We start from the raw sequence: 21,595 nt of genomic DNA, 5'->3' as shown, positions 1-21,595 counted from the left end.
TTAATATCGAATCATTAGTACCTTTTTAACGCTATTTTGATAATTTGTATATTTTTAGGTCTGTTTACAATGTTGGATCTTTGGGGACCCGTTTGGGAAACACCCTGCTTAGTCGAGGGGGTGTCTCCGGTGGAATGGGGGGCGCCGGAGGCCCCCATAGTCCCACTAGATCGCCCAACACAGAAAAATTTACCAATTTAGATTCACACAGGTAAGAATATATTTATAATAGCGAAGCCACGCGACAACTAGGTTTATTAAAAGTCTGTTTGTCCTATTAGTTTCTCTATAATAATATTTCTATTTCTTTTTAAATATCTGTTATCAAAAGATCTTTTTTTCTACTCTATCAAAATAGGAATAATCTTTTTTTTGTTCGCTAATGGCTAGCCAATAAAAAAAGGTGTTTGTAATAGATAACTAATTACTAATAATTGTTGTCTAGTCTCTATTGTCCCTTTTTGTATTCAATTAGACATGGAATTACCAAGGAATGTAAAAGGATAAGACAAGACAAGATACCCCCAATTATGATAAACAAAATTACCCCTTCTGTAGATTAAAATTATTGTAGGGACTGCTTGATTTTATTACCCAATTAAAATTTAATAAAAGACCCCAAACTTTATAATCTAACAAATAAGAAAATCTGTTTATTATACCTTAATAATTTACAGTGCAATAACCCTCCCTTCATTATTTCAGGAGCCAGTTGTCTATAATAAACTATCTATTATAGCTACCAATATTGAGAGAATGTTACATATGATTGATTCAATACGTTCAAAGAAAAAGAAAAATTTTCCATAAAAAGAATTATATGTTATTCTGTTTTGCTTTCGTTTTGCTCTTATCGAAACTTTGGGGACTTTTCTTTTAATATTGATTGGTTTCTTCAAATTAACAGTGCCTTTATTTTAATTTTTAACAAAAATTTTAAATCTACAACAGGGGTAATTTTGTTAATATTAATCATCCATTGTCTTATCCCTGCTAAAACGGTTTAGTTATGGCTAAATAGTTACAGCTGGACTTAAAACAGAAATCCTTTTAAATCCATTAAAAGGAAATTATAAAAAAAATATGTCAAATAAAGATTAATCCCTTTTATAAAAAGCATCTTTTATAATAATATTAATGATTTGTAAATAAACAAGGAGTTATGTCATCCCAAATTATTATGAACCAAATCACCCCTTCTTTAGTTTTAAATTATTGGTTGAAGAGTTTAGACACTGCAAGATTGAAGTACCCAAATTTTTATAAAATTGGTATTAATTTACAGTCCAAATGTCCCCTTCCTTCCTGAATAAAACTGTATATTCTATACTAATATTAATCATTTCTATTATATTTATAAATGATAAATTTGAAATAAATGGCTGTAGAAAAAAATGTGTCAAAAACTCATTTTTGATTATCAATGCTTGATGATCAAAAATATAATGGAGATAACAAATAATTATCCGCAATTATTTTTGGGAATTTTAAAAATATACCTAGTAATTTTTCAGATTTTAATGAGAGTCTATTTTATATAAAAGATCACGGAATGGCTATTAGTTATCATATTTTTATTCTAAATTATTTTAGAATTATTTACTATGTCTATTACAGATCAAATCCGGTCGTTTTTTAAAGGAGAATTACACGGTTAAATTGGCTCTAATCTCATTAGCCTATCATCCCTCCTTTCATTGAGATTTTTTTCCGTAGTGGCGAAGCTACTTTATACCTTATAGTAGCGGTTGCGACCCTAGCATCTAGGGGCTGTGTATTCAATGAGGTAGAGGGGGGGGGGATTGATCTAAAATCATCCCAGGAATTAAATTTAAAAATGAAATAGCCTAAAAACCAACCTAAGGCATATGTAAAGCTTCCCTGTAATGAAGCAATCAATCGGTTCAGTGGATAGCGAAATCTTGAAATCTTAAAGGAGAAACAAAACATAGAAATAACAAAAACTTTTTACCCCTGAAAGTAATATGAAGCTTTTAAAAATATTTATTTCTATTCGTTTTTATTTAAAAATTTGGCGCTATTTTTGACAATTTTGTTCTTGTTTTATTTAGTATTTTATTCTTTTGATCTCTCAGTGAATTAGTCGCAACTTCTGCTGTGTGTTATTTTTTTAAAATAGCGCCGCTACTCTATAACTAGAGGATGTCTGTACGTCCATTCGTCAGGGAAGGAGACGACATTGGGTGGTTTATCGTTTATTACACTAGTCCCCAAAGTCTTACAATAACGTTTTTTATTCATTGGCAAAAATTGTTGACTTTTGATAAATTTTAATTGGTAGGTTTATTTAGTTGAGTGTCCAAACGTTTCAACCATTAATTGTAATCTACATAAGGGTTATTTTGTGTATAATCATTGGGGATGTTCATCAATTTATCCACCATTGTCTTATCCCTTTAGAACCCTGAGTTTTATTTTGACTTCTAGATATTGTTGAATATTGGATGCGTTGTTACTGTGCATTTTACAATGTTCGTATGTCTCTCTGATTTGTTTTCATTACCTGCCAAAATTTGCCTAAAAATCTACTCTTTATTTTAAAGATACTTTTTCTTACTTGTATTACTCCAAATATCAAAAAATATTGAATGAATACTTTTTTGTTGATTTTATAATAGCTTTTTTATTGCTTTAATGATTATTTCATACTGTTTTTATTGTCTAATATAATATTTATATTAGTAGTACTTCACTACTTGATGCTTACTAACCTACAAGTTTGAAAATTGGCAAGTTTTAGGCTATACCTGCCAAACTTAGAACATTTTTATATCAAATGATAAATTAGTGATATACACCTTAAGGGATAGGACAATGAAGATTACCCCTTCTGTATCTTAAAATTAATATATGGAAAGTTGGTCACTTTAGTTTGAAACCAACCAATCATAATCCAATAAAAATTCAAAAGTTAGAGCCAATTATTAAGTCAAAACAGCTTTTATCAACTGAGAATTTTTCAACTTTTTGAATAATTTTACTACTTAATGGATATTATAAAAGCTGATAAATAATTAAAAGAAACAAATTGTTTTTATGATTTTGTCGAAAAATGTAATTTACCCTGTTGAATGTGTTAGTTTGTGCTGAGGGACATTGGGCTGTTTATTACACTAGTCCCCAAAGTTTTATAATAACGCTTTTTTATTCTTTGGCTCAACAACTTTTAGGACTTTTGTTTAATTTTTTTATTGGTTGGTTTATTAGGTTAAGTTTCCAAACGTTTCAACCACTAATTGTAATCTACAGAAGGAGTAATTTTGTGTTATATCATTTGGAATGTACATCAATTTATCGGCCATTGTCTTATCCCTTTAGTTCCATACATTAAAGTAGTCATGACTGACTACATATTCTTAAGTTGTTGTAAGATATTATTACTAAAAACCCGTATCTACCATGTTGATATAATGCCAGCACAAACGTATAATATTTCACTGTCAGGGAGGGGTGGGACATTGGGTTGTAAATTATGTTGGTTTCTAAAGTTTTAAACCCGTTGTCTAATTACTTAACCTAAAACTAAGGGAACTTAATCAAATTTTGATTAAATTGAACAAAATAGCAGTGTCCAAACTTTTGCACCAATAATTTTAATTTACAGAAGATGGTACACATATGTATAAAAAATTGTCTTATCCCTTTAGATCCCTGTATCAATATAGAATCTATATAATATCAAGTTAACCTTTTAAGTAATTTTAAAGAAAATATAGGTAAATTGAAAATGTGGGGGGGGGAGGGTCTGAAGTGGGGATGTAGAGTAGAATATCCATTTCTGCTTAGAAAATATTCGAAATATACCAAAAGGTCCATTTGGACCTTTTTAAAGAACCATCTAGAAATCTTTGGGAACATTTATTAAATTTTGATTGATTGCTTGAAATTTTCAGTGCCCATTCCACAATAATTTAAATCTAAAGAAGGGCTAATTTTGTTTATTATCATTGAAGCTTAAATTAAAAGTGGTACAATGTAATTTTGAGAGAAATTGTTGAAATATTGAGCCACGAGAATATTGGATAAAATATCGGGGAAACAACAATTTTAAAATACAATATGCTTCCAACAGGGATCTAAAGGGATGAATTGATATACATCCCCAATGTTGATACACAAAATTACCCCTTCTGTAGATTATAATAAGCGGTTGGAAACGTTTGAACACTCAACTTAATTACCCAACCAATCAAAATTCACTGGAGTACCAAACCAATAAGCAAACTAATAAGAAAACGTTATTATAAAACTTTGGGGACTAGTGTAATAAACAACCCATTGTCCCCTCTCTCTTTGGGCTTCTACCATATAAGTATAACTAGTTGCTTTGCCCTCAGCCTATAGTGGGGGAGAGGGAGAGGGAAGGTCAGAAATAAGTCTAAAACCACCCGAAGATATTTATAAAGCTTCCCTGAAAATTGCAATTTTATAGACCTTTAGCTTCAGACAAAATCCTTACTACTTTTTAATATGATTCAGCTGGCCAATATGCATCAAGTATTTGATTTTTTGTATGTAAAATGTAACAGTAAACTGTTATACAATTATGAAATTGATTACTACTTTGCATTTCTCAAAATTGTCGTAGGTTTTAATTTGGACCAAAACTTATCTTGCTATGAAATTTAATTATTCTGTTGTATGAAATAACTTTTTAAATCTACGAGTAGTTTTATTAAACAAAGCAGAAATAATTGGCCATTTTCGGTATTTATTCATAATAGTAAATTCAAATTTTTAGCTAAAATTTTATTTAAATAAGTAGGAATACCTAATAACTATTTTTATTAATGGTACAAGTCTTTTAAGTAAACCTAGATATGTATATAAAGGGATTGCATACATCAAATTGTCTTTGTATATATGGATGTTGTCACAAAAAATTAAGGCATGAATTTCTTTGATTTGTCTAGTTTTTATCAATCTTTTAATAAAATATGTTTTTTTTCACCCTTTATTAAAATTTAGCAATTTTGTTGGTTAATATAAATTTTGAGGAAATTTCATATTTGTAAAACTTGCAGTGTCATGTTATGGAGGTTTTCAAGTAGTGCAGCTACTCTATAGTTCACTTCATACCAAGCAGAGGTGGATTCTTAAAAAAAAATTGCCCCACTAATCGCTTGGTGGGGCAAAATTGTTTTCGTGAAAAATCCTCCAAATCACATAAAAGATCTACAAAAATTAATAACCCTTCTATGATTTTGTTTAATTTTTGTAGATTTTTAATGTGATTTTGGTGGATTTATCACGAAAACAATTTTGCCCCACTAAGCGATTAATGGGGCAAATTTTTTTTAAGAATCCACCTCAGGGCAGCTTCTCTTTAATTAGGGCATGTCTCTCCTTTGTAATTCAGAAAAAGAAGTAATGATTTAACTGTTTATACACCAAACGTTATTATCTTTTTACTTTTTCTGCATATGGCTGAAACTGTTCTACATACTTTAATTCTGTATGACAATTTATTGTTCTTTTAAAATTTAGAATTTGGACAACTTATCTAATTACAGCAGCGCAACTTATGAACATTAATGTGCCTGTTTGTAATTTATTTAACAATGTCATAAAAAAAGTAAAAATTAAATAGTTTTTTTTTAAGTATATGCAGTAAACTTTGCATATTGCAACAAAAAAGAAAAAGTTTGCCTTATTAAAATGCCCTTTTAGTAAAGTAATTTTTTACGAAATAGTTAAAAATCAAATTACCTTTTACAATAATGTCTTTGATAGTTTTTATCTGGAATTTAAAGAGATTATACAATAGACGATAAATTGATATATATCCCCAATGATGATAAACAAAACTTTATCTTCTTTAGATTAATTGATTAAAAAGTTGGAAACCAAACAATCAAAAATTTAATAAAATTACCTTAACTTTGGTTACTGAATTTACAGTTTAATGCCCCCTCCAGCCCTGGTTATGATAAGAGTTGTTTATAATAAATGATAAAATATACTTGTACATAAAACAAAGAACCTTAAAAGCATATGAAAAATGTCCAACATATGAAAAAATGTCTTTATATAAGGCAGCAGGGTATCGAACGAAAAAAAAATGTCCCGTAGCGCGACATTGATAGCTTTTTTTGGGAGACTGGTGGTAAAACCAAAAATAAATCTCCCAGTTTGGTTTATTTTAGTTTGTGTCAATGGATATGGAATATACATGGATATTATGACTGGAGAAAAATTGGTCAGTTCGTTCATTCAGTAGGAGGGGAGGGGATCGGGTAACGATGTTAGATTGGGGAGAAATCGTTAATGTAGCCATTTACAAGCTTCACTTTTTTTAAGTTCTTTGATAATCTGGTGTAATATCCAAGTAATAATAAATCCATATGTGTGTGTGTATGTGGTTTTGTGTCATGGGGTAAATAAAGTCAGAGCTATTTAAGATCATATTTAATGACAATTCCTGCAGATTTTTTTTTTTTATAAATCTAGCCTTGAAAACTGAGTTTTTACGGAAGGAAAAAGAGTATTTTTCTTTGAAGAACCTTTATTATATCCCAAGAAATGTAAAATTTACGTAATTTTTTTGGGGGTTGGGGTTTTATTTATCTTTTATCTAATCCCTGTATTCTCAATATAAAACTGATGGTTGCTTGAAACAATGGCTGTAAAAGTGTCAACATTCCCCCCCCCCCTGCCCTGCGGGGGCTTGGTGGGTGACAAAAATGGCGACAGCACCCTGTTGGTTTCAATGGGGGTTTATGGTTGTCACCTGTTAGGCACTTTTAAACACTTGTTAAACATGGTAACTTTATGTTGGTATTTTAGATGGTTTTCGTCTACAATTAAAAGATTCAAAATGCAGACATACATTTTTTAACATCTTAATTGGAACTGATGATCTATTAAATTATTGAAACAGGTCATGAATAAAATTAGAAAATTCTAAGTTTTGTCTATCCATATATGAAACAAAAAGTATTCATATTATTGTAATTTATTATGACAAAGAACGCCATTCTGATGATGGAAAAATTGTTAGAAATATAAACAGATTGGAAAAAAATGAAATTGATACTCAATATTAATTAAAGAAAGTTATTCAAGGAAGGAACAAGTAAACTCAAGAAACAAATAATTTTAAAAATACTTAGAATTTATATTTGATTTAAAAAATAACTATTTTACCTTTAACTTTTTTACTAATTGAAATATATTCATTGTAAAGACAAAGGGAGTGTATACATCCGCAAGGATGATACACAAAATTACCCCTTTTGTAGATTAAAGTTAGTGGTTAAAACGTTTAAAAACTCAACTTAATAAACCAACAAATCAAAGTTTACTAAAATCTCCGATATTGTTAAACAAACGAATAAGAAAACGTTATTATAAAACTTTGGGAACTTTGTCCCCAAAGGAAGTGTGTGTGTGTTTGTGCGTAAATGATAATCTGACCTTTAAGTGAAACCTAAAACGGCCGCACAGTAAATTGATATCTTCTACATATGTATGGATTTTCTCAATAATAGCAATATTAATTGATTAAGAAAATATTCGTTTTTTTGTCTAAGAATAGCTTTATATGGTAAATGTAAAATAAGTGCAGTTAAGCTCTGATACAAAAGGCTAATTTATCGTCCATTGATAATTCCCTGTAGAGGTATCTTTAGTAAATATTCAATATTCATGTTTCTATTTATCAGATTTCAGTTAGCCTTTTTCAGGGAGTAAGGGATTGGGCTCTAAAAGATTATTTTATAGTCGCTAAAGAAGGCGTAATAATTATGATTTGAAACCCTTATTTTACCCCATTAAAAGCTTAGACGTCCATGTTTAATTTTTTATCCATTATTGACCTATCCCCGCCTCCCTGTGCAACTGAAACTAAGTGCTGATTGTAAAATCGTAATGAGTTCATTTCAATCACCCAGGGATGACCATACCTGTCAATGTGGTGTCCCTATAGTGTACCCAAAGTTTTCTTTAGCTTAAAAACTTTGGGCACTGTTCTTGAATTTTGATTGGTTGGCTGTGTGTCCAAACTTTCAATACTTAATTGTACTCTACAGAAGGGGTAATTTTGTGTAATATTATCGGATATGTATATCAATTTTTTGGCCATTCTTTAGATTCCTGGTAAATTACACTGGTTCCTGGTATAATCACGTTATCTTATTCTTTGGCTAGAAAGCTTTGGGCACTGTTCTTGAATTTTCAGTGGATGTTTTAAATTTAGAGGTGTCTACTCCTTTCAACTAATAATCTAATCTACAGTATGGATAATTTTGTTTATCAACATTGGGGATGTATATCAATAACAATAAAGAAATGAAACAAGTATAATTATGTTCATAAGTATCAAATATCATAGCACAAAATGAACAGTAATGAGCTAAAAGTAATTACAATCTTTAGAATTTTTTGGCAATTTGTATTAGCTTTGCCATTTCTAATTTTTGAACAATATTATAAAAACACCCCCTGCCATGTCAAACTCTTTTCCCTTTCTTTTACCTGGTAATCATCCCCCCTCCCCATTTCTTCACATTTTAAACCCCTCCCACTTTTTTCTAAACCCTTTGTTTTTGCCCATCCTTTTAGGATAGCAATGAAGGTGTCATGTTCGACCCCTCCCCCTTCCCATATTTATCATCTTGAATAGATAGATGAACAAAATATATACTAATCATAAGCATATTTCAGTTAAGATTAAATTTAACTTTATTTTTAAACTTTTTGTTAAATTGTAACAATATTAATACCATATTGAAAAATTAGTATTTTTTTCTATTTATGTAATAATCATACTACTTCTTTGCAGGGATCTAATGGATAAGACAATGGCCGATAAATTTATATGCATACCCAATGATGATACACCAAATTCCCCACCTGTAGATTAAAATTAAAACAATTAAAAACTCAACTTAATGGATCAACCAAACAAAATTCACTAAAGTCCTCAAAGTTGTTAAACCAATGAATAAGAAAACATCATTATAAAACTTTTGGGACCTAGTGTAATAAACTATTGAACAGCCTATTGTCCTCTCTCTCTCTCTCTCTGACTTCTTTGAATAAGCCCCTAAAGTCATGGGGCGAAGCAACTAGTTATAAAAACAAAGCATCATCTACCTAACACCTTTTCATAACTTTCTTTTATTTTCATAAGACAAGTACCATATTATTACATTCTTACGGGGAAATTAATAAATTATATTAAAACAATCTTATCTTTTTTTCCGCCAATTAAAATTATAATTTTTCCTTGTTAATGAAAAATGTTAATAATATTAATGTTAATGATAATAAAAGGCTAAAAACTTCTAAATTTATTTTTGGGATTTGGCAAAACTTTGTTTATGAGATAAAAAATCACTTTTACATTCTTATTCACCAGGAAGGTAGGGCACATTGGACTGTAAATTTTACTGGTACCCAAGGTTTTATGAACATTTTCTCTCATTTGACGGCTTACAAACTTTGGATATTTTTATTAAATTTGATTGTTTAGTTCAAACTAGCATTGTTCAGATTTTTAATCTTCAATTTCAATCAACATAATGGGGACTTTTTGTTTATCATCATAGTAGGTGTACAACAATTTATCCACCATTGTCTTATCCCTTCAGATCCCTGCTGTTCACGCAATGCTTCTCCCATATGTATGGGAATTGAAATTGATATTTATAAGAAAAATACCTAAAAATCTTTAGGAGGGGAAAACAATGGAACAAAGATATGGGCGCAACAATTGCATTTCGCGATTCTAAAAATGATAAAAATTGTTTCATACCTATTTTTTTATCATGGAACGGACATTGAAAGAAAAAAAAACGCCCATTTATAGAGTTTATGTTTCCCCAATGAAGTTTAACAAAATTACCCCTTCGTTGGTGGAAAAGTCTAAACACTGCAAGCCTGAACCAATTAATTAGGATTTAATAAGAGTTCCCAAAGTTTTTTAAGAAAATGAATAATGAGAGAAAGTGTTGGGTACCAGTATTATTTATAACCCAATGTCCTCTCTTTTTCAGGGAAGCTACATTAAACTAAACTATTACCAAATCCACAAAAAGAACCGTTACTTTAATTGGTCATTTAAACCTTATTTTACTTTTGTTTTGTAACATTTGCCTATATAAATGTGTCAAAATAAATGATTAATAGAAATGTTATTTATGGAATTCTATAATGAATTTTACCTGCCTTACTACTAAATTTACAGAGATAGAGGGATACGACAATGGATGATAAATTAATATTCCTACTTTCTAAATTATGAGGAGGAAAAAGGGACGCAGATCAATTTACGGATCTAATGCAGTTCACGGTAAAATATTCCTGGTAACGAATATTTCCAAAAAATCTATGAATTTTAAAGGCTGCTAGGTGCCAAACGGCTGAACGTACAGATCATACCCGCACACCATTTTAAGCGGCACAAGAAGGCCTACAAATAATCTGGAATAGCCAAGATCCATTGATGCACAGAGAAAGCTTCACTGAAGAAAAAACGCGTAAAATAGGTCTTTTTCGCGCATTTCTAATTATTTCAGCAACTACAAAAAAAAGCTTAAAACCTTCATATGACTCGTAGACAGCTTTCCTATAAAGCCAGTGATCTTAAGGGCTAAGGCAATTAACGATAAATTAAAATACAACCCAAATGATGATATGCAAAATTACTCTTCTGTAGATAAAGATTATTGGATGAAAACTTAGAACACTTACTAATCAAAATTTATGAATAGTACCCATAGTTTTTTAACTAACTATTAAGATAAATTCGTTAGCAGAAGATATTTTGATACTAAAATGTATCATAAAAATAATGGCCTCCGTATAAACTGTCCCTTTACCCCTGCGGATATCTTTGGTATAAAATGGTGGGCATATGTAAGGTGTAGGCCCCCCTATTGTTTCAGTGACAGTAGACATAGTTTACACTTCAACAGGGGGTAATCCCCCCCCCCCCCCTCCATCACACTCACACAGGGGGGTAGTAGCACAACTTAATGCAATATACAGCGATGCCAAGGGCGACTTGACAGCTTTTCATTTCGGGGATTTTCTTGGGAGCGCAACTTTTATTTAATTTGTATTTATCGCTTTACTAGCGGCTGCGCCTTTAGCAACTAGGGGATCCGTATTTGAGTAACGAGAAAAAGTGTCTCAAAAATTAGCCATTTGACTTCATAAAAAAGTTCTTGCTAACAGCTGAACCAATTTGATTCTCCTTTGTAGGGAATTTTTTTATGTCAAAGGTTGTGTTTTTACATGAAAACAAATTTGATGCATATCCCCTTAAAGCTACAGGCGAAACAAAAAAGAAACAAACTATACTTTTTGTTATCTAAAACTTAATTCTATCTACTTGAAATGTGTCAGACGTAAGAAAATATAATAAAAATATAGAAAAATTTTCTCATTTTTATATAAAATATCAAAATTTGATTATCTTTCAGATCAAAACAAAAATATATATAGCACTCACATTTTCTCTCTTTAGCTCTTGTCAGGAATCTTAAGGGATAAGACAATGGATGATAAATTGATGCATATCAATATAATAAACAAAACTACCCCTTTTGTAGATTGGACACTTATACATTGAACTATCCAAGAAAGAAAAATTACCCAAGGTTTTCAAGCAACCGAATGAAAAAGACGTGTAAATAAAACTCTGGGTCCTTATATAATTTCCAGTCTAATGTCCCCTCAATTCTTGATTTTCTCCCTATATGAGGATTACTCCTGCAAACATATATGTGGTGTGGCATCACTGTAACAAAATTTATTTTGGGGTGCTGCCTTTTCTACAACTAGTAAAGGATATTCACTGTGTTTTTGACAATAGTAGTGTATTTATGAACCTAGTAAAAGTGTCTGACTCTGATTATGACGTAAAAAAATAGCCAATGAGAGGAGTCCAGTATACACTGTAATTGACCAATGGTAAAATTAATATAGGCCTCTCATTGGCTAATTTTTTTTTTTCGTCATAATCAGAGTCAGACACTTTTACTAGGTTCTGTATTTATCAATTTCAATAGTAGGTGTATAATATATTTTTGACATTTGTATATTTAACAACATCGTTGTCTTTATGACTGTAAATTATACTGGTACCCAAAGTTTTAATAACCATATTTTCTTATTAGTTGGGTCTAAAAATTTGGGTACTCTTATTGAATTTTGACTAATTGGTTACAAATTAGTAGTATCCAAACTTTTAAACCAATAATTTTAGTTCTCAGTAGGGTAACTTTGGGGATGTACATCAATTTATTATCCATTGTCTTATCCTTTAGGATCCCTGCATTGATAAAATCATCACCCAGTAAATTATTACTACAGCAAAAGCTGCTTCTTCCCCTTGCCTGAATCTTACCATGTAAAACCTTCCTAAATTCATTTTGCTATTTTTTTCAATCATAATACTATTTGCGAAATTGATGGTACACCCACACATATATTTGTATTTACACTAAAATATGATATTGAGAGCTTTTTTATCAACAATTTTCTTTTTTTTCTCTCTTTTTCAATCGGTATGGTAGATATATAAGGAAAAAGAATCAGTTAAGTGGTAAATTCTTTTTCTAGTATGTCTCCAATTTGATTAATATCTGATGGATTAGAACCGGTTCTCGGCAATACTGAAAAATTATGTCTAGCGTCGTATTATAAAGAATATAAAAACTGGTTTTGATCTTATAATTGTACATTTTATATCCGCGGAAAGCTGTATATAATACGATGCGAGAAATAACTATTCCAGTATGTCTTCAAATCGATTAATATCTGCTGGATTAGATCCGGATTCTCGACCGTACTGAAAAATTATTTATAGCATTGTATTACAGTATACCTGTCTATTTATCTGTATTCAGGTTCCTAATCCACATTTGATATTTCCACATTTTTCTTCCTGGCGTTCTTATACAAATAATATTCCACACCTCTCCACAGAAAATTTAGGGTTTTACCCCAGAGAGAGAGAGAGGGTACAATGGGCGGTTTATTTGACTAGCCTTCAAAGTTTTATAATGCAGTTTTCTTATTCGTAGGCTTTGGGGAATTTTGATTATTTATTTCATTAAATTGAGTGTTCAAACGTTTCAACCCTTATTTAAATCTACAGTAATTTTGTGTATCATCGATGGGGATGTTTATTAATTTATCGGCCTTTGTCTTATTTCTAGTTTTTCCCAATTTTTTGAAAATATTTTGTTTTGCAAATGGGAAGCAATGATAAACTAATAATACTTTAGAACAGTAGAGTGTATACACTGTTAAAAATTTTTTTTTTATTTTGTATCAATTGATACTCTGGAGAGTATTGGACCCGTAAGTACGCTACTACTATATAATTAATATATAACACTATGTAATACTATATAACACAATAATTATTACTATACAGAACCCATACATTTTTTAGTATCGATTGATACGCTCTAGGGTACTATAGAATACGCTGTAGAAAAGTTTATAAAAATAGTAATATTTTATACGTTGTAGGGTATCGGAAAATACGCTGTAGAAATGTTTCTTGATTTAGTACTATTTCATACGCTGTAGCGTATCAGACAATACGCAAGAGAATGGTTTATTAAAATAGTAACTATTCATACGTTCTAGGGTACGAATCTGTACTGTAAAGAATAATTGAAACAGACACCATTCGTGCACACCTCTCATGGAAGTGTTTCTGCTTGGTCGTTTTAGACAAAGATGAAATGTTACTATTTATGCTCAGATTTATAATTTTGTTTTTTGTAATTATGACTGACTATAGTTTTTATTTTTAAGGATAATTTTTAGTTCTAAACATCTTTAAAGTAATTTTTTTACTAAATTTACATTTAAATTAATGTTTTATGGCTCTGCTTGGTATGTTTGTTGATATAACAAAATGTATATGTACATATAATAATCATATATTATAAACTGATCTTTCATACAAAGTAAAACAGTTTCATACTCTACAAAGTATCAACAATTATGATAGAGGGTAACAACAATTGCGAAGGAGGGTAATGAAAAATTACTTCTACCGTACTGAATTTTATTCCCAAGAGCGTATTGGATAATACTCTACAGACAAATACATTATTTAGTATTACATGTTACTTCACAGAACATTACCTAATACTCAATACAGCATTGAAAACTTCCTTGTATCATAATAAGGTTTTTTTCCTAGTACGTACGGATTGATACTATACATTAATGTGAAGAATATATAGTATTACCTGATGCTAAAAAAAAAAATTATTTTTAACAGTGTACAGTAAAAGTTTACGAACTTTTTTTTCAGATTCAATAAATTGAATGTTTAAACTGAAATAGCTATAGCAAATTTATACCTAAAAATAGGTATAAATAAGTTTTGTAAAAACCTAAATAGATTTTGAGAGTATAGGGATTATTGGATTAGACTCAATTTTCATTTCTTTCTCAGATATTAAAGTTAAAGAAATTATATATTATACTTTCTATATTTAATATTTCTCCATTTTTATATTTTAGGAAACAAAAACAATTTTTAATTTTTTAAATATTCTTATATATTTTATTTATTTCAGAACTACCTTACCAAATTACGGCTCTAGTGGGCAGCTAACAGGTAAAAAACTTTGTTTTTAGAAGTAACTCTATAACTAATGTATGTTGTTATTCTTGTTATAAATATACATTTAATTGAAATACCAACTCTAAATGTCTAACATATTGTGAAACAAATGAAGTTTAAAGGTATTTGCATCAAAAAGTTAAATGTACATCATACAAATCTGTCTGGTTGTTTCAAAATTTAAAGGGTGGCTTAGAAAAAAGTTACATTTTTGCAGTTATTTCTTCATACCCAAAACAGTAAAAATTATCAATTAAATGATAAATCTTTTTATAGCATATTCATTAAACTCAACCTAATTAGTAAACATAATCTTAGATTTTTAAAAATCATCAAAAAAAATTCAAAATTTTGGTAGATTTTTTGGTTGCAAAATTTGGCAAGGATTTAATGTTATATTAAACCTTATAAGTTTAATTACATATCCTTTGATATGATTATGTGTGTCTGATGTTATATATTCCATTCAGAATTACTTTTTATGCTCTTTACCTTTAATATTTTTATTTTAAAGATATAAAAGTTAAAAAGCTATCTTGGATTTTGTAGATAAAAAGTGAAAATAGTGTTAAATTAAATTTGGCAACTTGCATTGAAATTTGAAGTCGCTTTTAATTTATAAAAAGGTATTATTTTGGGAGGGAGGGGAAACTGTGTTGCAAATGATATTGTTTCTCTTAGTTTTATAAACGCGTTCTCTAATTTGTTGGCTTAAAAACCTTGGGAACTTCTTTATTAACTAGTGGTGTCAAAATTTTCAATCATTGATTTTAAATAGATAATTTTGCTCATAATAATTTATATCCGTTGCCTTTTCCCTAAAGATCCTTGGCCTTTCTCATGTAATAGGGATCTAGCAAATTTGCGATCATTGTTACAAAAATCTACTGAAAATTTGGAATTACATGAATATCTGAATTTGTACATATGTCTAAACTATAATTAGTGCACTCCATCTAATTTTAGCCAGATAAATGTGTCTATATTCCACAGGGATAAAGGGATGAAACAATGGACAAGAATTTTATCCCGTACCCAAACCCTGATACTCCTTTTGCCTCTTAAATTTAATAAATTAATAAGTAAGTAAAGGAATATAAACTAAAACAGAATATTTATTCGATTCAGTTTGGCTTCGAAACCGATTAATATCCGCAGGATTAGAACTGGTTCTCAGTCATACTGAAAATCATGTATGGCATCGTATTACTGACAATTAAAATTAATACTAGTTTTGTTAGCCTGGGTCTTCGGGGCTAACAAAATTGGTATTTATCTTATATTTTTTTTATTTTAATATTTAAGGGAAGCTGTTATAATACAATACAATAACTATTATTGATGGACAAAAAGTTGGAGGCATAACCGTTTTATTTATATAAAACTTCCTACTCAACCTTAAATTGCTGCGCTTGAAAAAATATGATATTATAAAATACACATAATGATAAAATTACATGAAATTGGAATTGCATTATTTTTTTATGATATTTCAACAAGGTTTTATTAAATTTAAATCTTGCTTATTTCTTTCTTTCTCACGAGTAACAAAATGGGAGAGGGACATGAACTCGGCAATTTAAATCTATTGAGATCGATATTGAGATATGAGATCGATTTTGAGATGAAATTTTAATTTTGGTGAACTATAAGAATAACATATATTCTAAGGAGAGAGGAAAAATTGTAATGGTTCCCAAAGATTTATGAATACTTATTCAGCTTTTAAAAATTTATCACATGTTGGTTGGTTTCTGGGAGGGAGGAGACATTGGGCTTTTTATTACACTAGTCCTCAAAATTTTTATGATAACGTTGGTTCATTAAGTTGAGTGCCAAGTTTCAACCAATAGTTGTAATCTGCAGAAGGGGTTATTTTGGGGATGTACGTAAATCAATTTATCGGCCATTGTCTTATCCCTTTAGATCCCCGGGTTGGTATAAACTAGCCGTATCCAAACTTGATCTACAGAAGGGGTAATTTTCAAAATAATAATTGTACATTGTCCTATCCCTTAAGATCTCGGATTATATCGTATTTATATGACTCTTGTATTGGCCATAAAGTCTGAACAAATGTCTTGTAATTGAAAAAAAAATGTACTGAAATATATGACCACAGCCCTGGTAAGTTGTAAATTGTGTAAATTATACCTTTTATCAAATCTAGTGCCAACATTTTCATACATGCTAGCTTAGCTTGGAATACAGGGATTGGGCAATGGGGGATAAATTCACCCCCCCCCCCCCCCAGCAATATTTTCTATAATAATTACTTCGTCCCTAGACCCTTAAATACCCCCAAGATATTTTAAAGCTTCCCTGAACAACCTTTTCAGACCTGTATTTTCCGATATATTTAGCTTTAGCAAAAAAACCTTACTACTTTATAGTAAAGGATTTGCAATTTAGGCAATGGATGGATTAATAAATTTATTTTTCAACCCAAAAATGTTATAAATGCAAGCTTGTCCTTTTTTCCTTAATAAGGTAATATTTTATGTCTTTTAATATTTCAGGAAGGCTTTATATTTGTCAAAGACTTCTTTTATTTCATCTCCCCTTTTTATCTTTTACTTTTTATACCTTAAACTTTCTTTGTTCTAAGGTTTGCCTGGTTTAAAATGCAAATTGAAACTTTTTACTGCTTATTACTCGCTTTAATTCGGGTTATTTTGTCTTTATACATATAAACACACATACATACACATATACTTAACATGTACATTGGGGGTTTAGAAAAATGAATGGCCTATAAATTGATAAACATCCCCAATGATGATACACAAAATTACCACTTCTGTAGACAACAATTAGAGGTTGAAACATTTGGAAACTTAACTTATTGACCCAATCAAAATTCAATAAAAGTCCTCAAAGTTTGTTAAGTTAACGAATATTAAATTTTGGATACTGGCGTAATAAATAGCCTAATGTCCCCTCCCTCCAAGTTAAAAACGAGTAACCAAAGTTTTTTTTCGACCCACCCTGTACAATATACATGTACTAAAACGTACTCAAGTCATTTTACTCATTCACACACTCACACACACACACACACACACACACACACACACACACACACACACACACACACACACACACACACACACACAAGAAAGGAACCTATATTTTGCATGATAAACCAATTTTAATAAATTTTTGCTGTTATTTTAGCAACATAAGATTTATTCATAACATCGTTGATGATATTAGTTTCTAGTTCAATAAAAAAATATAATATCAACGTAAATATCAGGTTAATAATCTCTATAACATCATTAGCATTATAAAGGGTTACAAAATAATAGGAAAATGAGTTTTAAAAGAACACAAACTATACAAGATTAAAATTAAAGAATACCTATCTGTATTCCTACATACACTATTTTACAACGTTGTTGGATTAAATTAAAAGCCCTAGGATTTTATTATGAATTTTAATTTTAAAATTAACTAAAATTAAGAAAATCCGCAAGTTCAAAATGAAAAAAATCTGTGAATTTAAAGTTTCATGAAAAAATATATTTAACCCTGAAGTAAACAGTTTTGGTCCGAATACGAAATAATTTAAGATTAGAGTTTAGAATAACAAGTAGTTACGTTTATGCAAAAATGACAAATAATTTGTTTTATGAAAATAGCTGAACTAAAATTTCTTTAAATAACGAAAACCTATAAATTGTATAGCAATGATTTGATTGTAAACATTTTTCCTATAAAAAATTGAAGCTCCTTATAGTGCCTATGAAAAAATGACGTTATATAATACAAATAATGACCAATGATAGGCCTATATACTGACAAAATTACCATTAACCTGCCAAAATACATTTTAATTGACCAATGTTAGTACAGTTTACATTTTAATTGACCAATGGTAGGCCAGTATACATTTTAATTAACCAATAGTAGGCCAGTATACATCTTAATTGAACAATGGTAGGCCATTCTGACGTATTTTTTATAGGATCTATTAATAGCTTTTAAAAAATTGCTAAAACATATGCTAACCTAAAGTAGCAAGTAGTAATATGGCATATTACATGGTGTTCATGCAAATATACATAAAATCTCAGAAACGGCTTAGTATTCTAAAATATTAAGCATATTTATGAAGAGTAGTTTTAAAAGCATTAAAGTATTGAAATGATCATTTTTAAATGGACGAAAAGTTAGAAGTAAATTAATTTCAGACTATCTATCCCTTACCATGTTTTTAATGTTTTTGCACATATATAATGTATATAAACATGCAAATTTTTTGCCAAAAATTATTTTTTATTCAGTGGACTAACCATAGGCCTTACCCGTCTTTAAAATAAGTTTTGTTATATTCCATTATTTTGTCGACATACAATTGTAAAGGTTTATGACGACGGCTGTAAATAAATGTTGTCATAATTGACATATTATCGACAATTTTTAGCCTGTCATAATGTAGTAAATTTTATATCCATATCTTAGACATAAGACTGCCGAATTTGATATAATAACAAATGTTAGGTTTTAATATGGGAGAGGGAGGGGTGTTTCACTCGCGTAATGCAGAAAATGTGCCAAATTTTCATATTACTAGCTGAATATTCTTAGCAAGATAAATGGTTCCTATTTATATTCTTTACTTAGGATTTATTAAACATTAGTTTTTCATACAGAAATAACACAATAACGTCAATAGGACATTGAAAAAATATCACATCTATTGTATATTGTATTAATCTACATTCGAATCTACACGCCTTTTTTCTCCAATAATTATGATCTACTAAATGTAGAATTAAACACATAACTTTTTGGGAAGATTTTGTCCGTTTTTCTTGTATTTATTAGAATTAATTTACATTTGATTCATAAAGTAAAAAAAAATGCTTAACATTATTCTATTAGTCTTAGGAATTTAAAGGGAGAAGACAATGAAATTACCGTTGCTGTAGATTTAAATCAATACAATTCAAGTAATGAAAAATAGTGTTTAAAAACATAAAGTATTAACATTAATTTATAGCACTATGTCCTCTGATTTTTTCATAAACTAAACTTTTCAATGAGTTAAAAATACAATTTAATGCTTATTGCCTAAGTGAGAATAATATGAAAAACATAGTTTAGAATATGTAAATTCAATTCTGCATAGTGTTATATGTAAGCAAGTTAATATTGTTGTAATGTTGCCACACCGCTAAGAAATGTTTGATTATAGTAAATAATATGAAAAATCTTGTTGTAATGTTGCCACACCACTAGAAAGTGTTTAAGTATAGTAGATAATATTGAAAATATTGTTGTAATGCTGCCACACCACTAAGAAGTGTTTGAGTATAGTAGATAATATTGAAAATCTTGCTTTAATGTTGCTACACCACTTGGAAGTGTTTGAGTATAGTAGATAATATTTAAAATCTTGTTATTATGTTGCCACACCAATGAGAAGTGTTTGAGTATAGTAGATAATATTGAAAATCTTGTTGTAATGTTGCCACACCAATGAGAAGTGTTTGAGTATAGTAGATAATATTGAAAATCTTGTTGTAATGTTGCCACACCAAAGAGAAGTGTTTGAGTATAGTAGATAATATTGAAAATCGGTAACTCAATATTATTATGCAGTGCGCCAATAGAGTTAAAATATACATAGAAAGATTACATACGGGTTTAAGGGGTTGAAAATTTCATGTACAACAGTCTTACGTTGATATAATAATAACATTATTGTGCCTTAGAAATAAAGTATTAACTAAATCATATTTTTAGGTTTTATCAATCTAATAATCTCTTTTTTGATAGAAATAAACACTTAAGCTTAGAGTAACTTTGAATATTATATTAAATATCTAATATTACTAAATTTACTAAATATAAGAACCCTTTTTATCCACTTTAACCATTTTTAATACAAATGTAACAACTTTCTTTTTGTTGATCCTGAAGACCTTAAATTACAGTAAAATAACAGTAAATTAAGAGGCAATCAAACACTGTGATTGAACTGTAACAGTACAATGTCTAGATTTAGAAGAACCATGTTTCGATGGTTCATTATTGATCATGGTTTTCTAATCATTGGCAAAAATAACATTCTAATATTAACACATAAAGGTAACTGGTATGTAAATATATTGGTACCCAAAGTTTTATCATCGTTGGCTTAAATATTTTGGGTACTTTTATTGAATTTTAATAGGTTTGTAGCTTTTAAACATATACATTAATTCAAAAACATAATCTTTTTTATACCTAATATAATGTATACCATAAATAGTAAAGAATTTGGAGTAGAAAAATTTTTAACACGGATTTCTGATAATGATTAAAAAAACAGAAAAAGATTGTATTAAAAATATGTATGAGTTCTTATGAATAGTTAAAAACCTTCCTTGGTCCTTCACTCTAAAGGTAACCATACCGGTCCTGCGGTTAGCTAGATCCTTCTATACAGACACACAGATTGACATCCTGTTACTTTATATTTACTTTTGGTGGCCAAATAATTAGTTTTAGATGAATTATTCCTTTCTGTGTTTTAAGCATAATTAAGTAATTTATGTTAGTAAACTTTTATGTAGGTCTATTAAAATTCATATTAAACCGCCCACACACAAACACCCTCTCCCCCCCCCCCTTCCCATCCATAACCATATGGTGTACAATATAAAAAGGATACATAACAACCACCCGTATTTGAAAATATTTAGTTATTTATGGTTACAGCTCAACTTTTTTAAAGTCTTTGTTGTAGATATAAGTTACTAGTAGTATAATTGTCAGGTAGGAGGAGCCATTGCACTGTAAATTATGCCTATGTGTTCTCATCGTTGGCTTAAAAACTTTGGGTAATTTTTCATTAAATGTTGATTGGTTGCTTCAAACTAGCAGTGCTCAAAACTATCAACCAATTCTTGAAATAAATAGAGGGGGTAATTTTGATTATTATTAATGAGAAGGGAGATCAATTTATCATCCATTGAACAA

The 21,595-nt window shown here is 29.5% G+C and overlaps 1 protein-coding gene across 2 annotated transcripts in view; it reads left to right on the top strand.

Moving 5' to 3' along the window:
- The window catches only part of LOC145334326 (teneurin-m-like), a 132,109-nt gene that overhangs the window by 24,903 nt on the left and 85,611 nt on the right, over nucleotides 1-21,595 (top strand). For both annotated transcript variants that reach the window (XM_080179738.1, XM_080179737.1), the window contains exons 6-7: nucleotides 59-211; nucleotides 14,577-14,617. In XM_080179738.1, the coding sequence (XP_080035864.1) occupies nucleotides 59-211; nucleotides 14,577-14,617 (194 nt within the window). The remainder of the gene's footprint in view (nucleotides 1-58; nucleotides 212-14,576; nucleotides 14,618-21,595) is intronic.

The sequence above is a fragment of the Acartia tonsa genome, chromosome 12 (genome assembly GCF_053477335.1).
Source record: "Acartia tonsa isolate MP-2025a chromosome 12, ASM5347733v1, whole genome shotgun sequence".
NCBI classification, from domain to species: domain Eukaryota; kingdom Metazoa; phylum Arthropoda; class Copepoda; order Calanoida; family Acartiidae; genus Acartia; species Acartia tonsa.
This window is presented reverse-complemented; position numbering and strand designations above follow the sequence as displayed.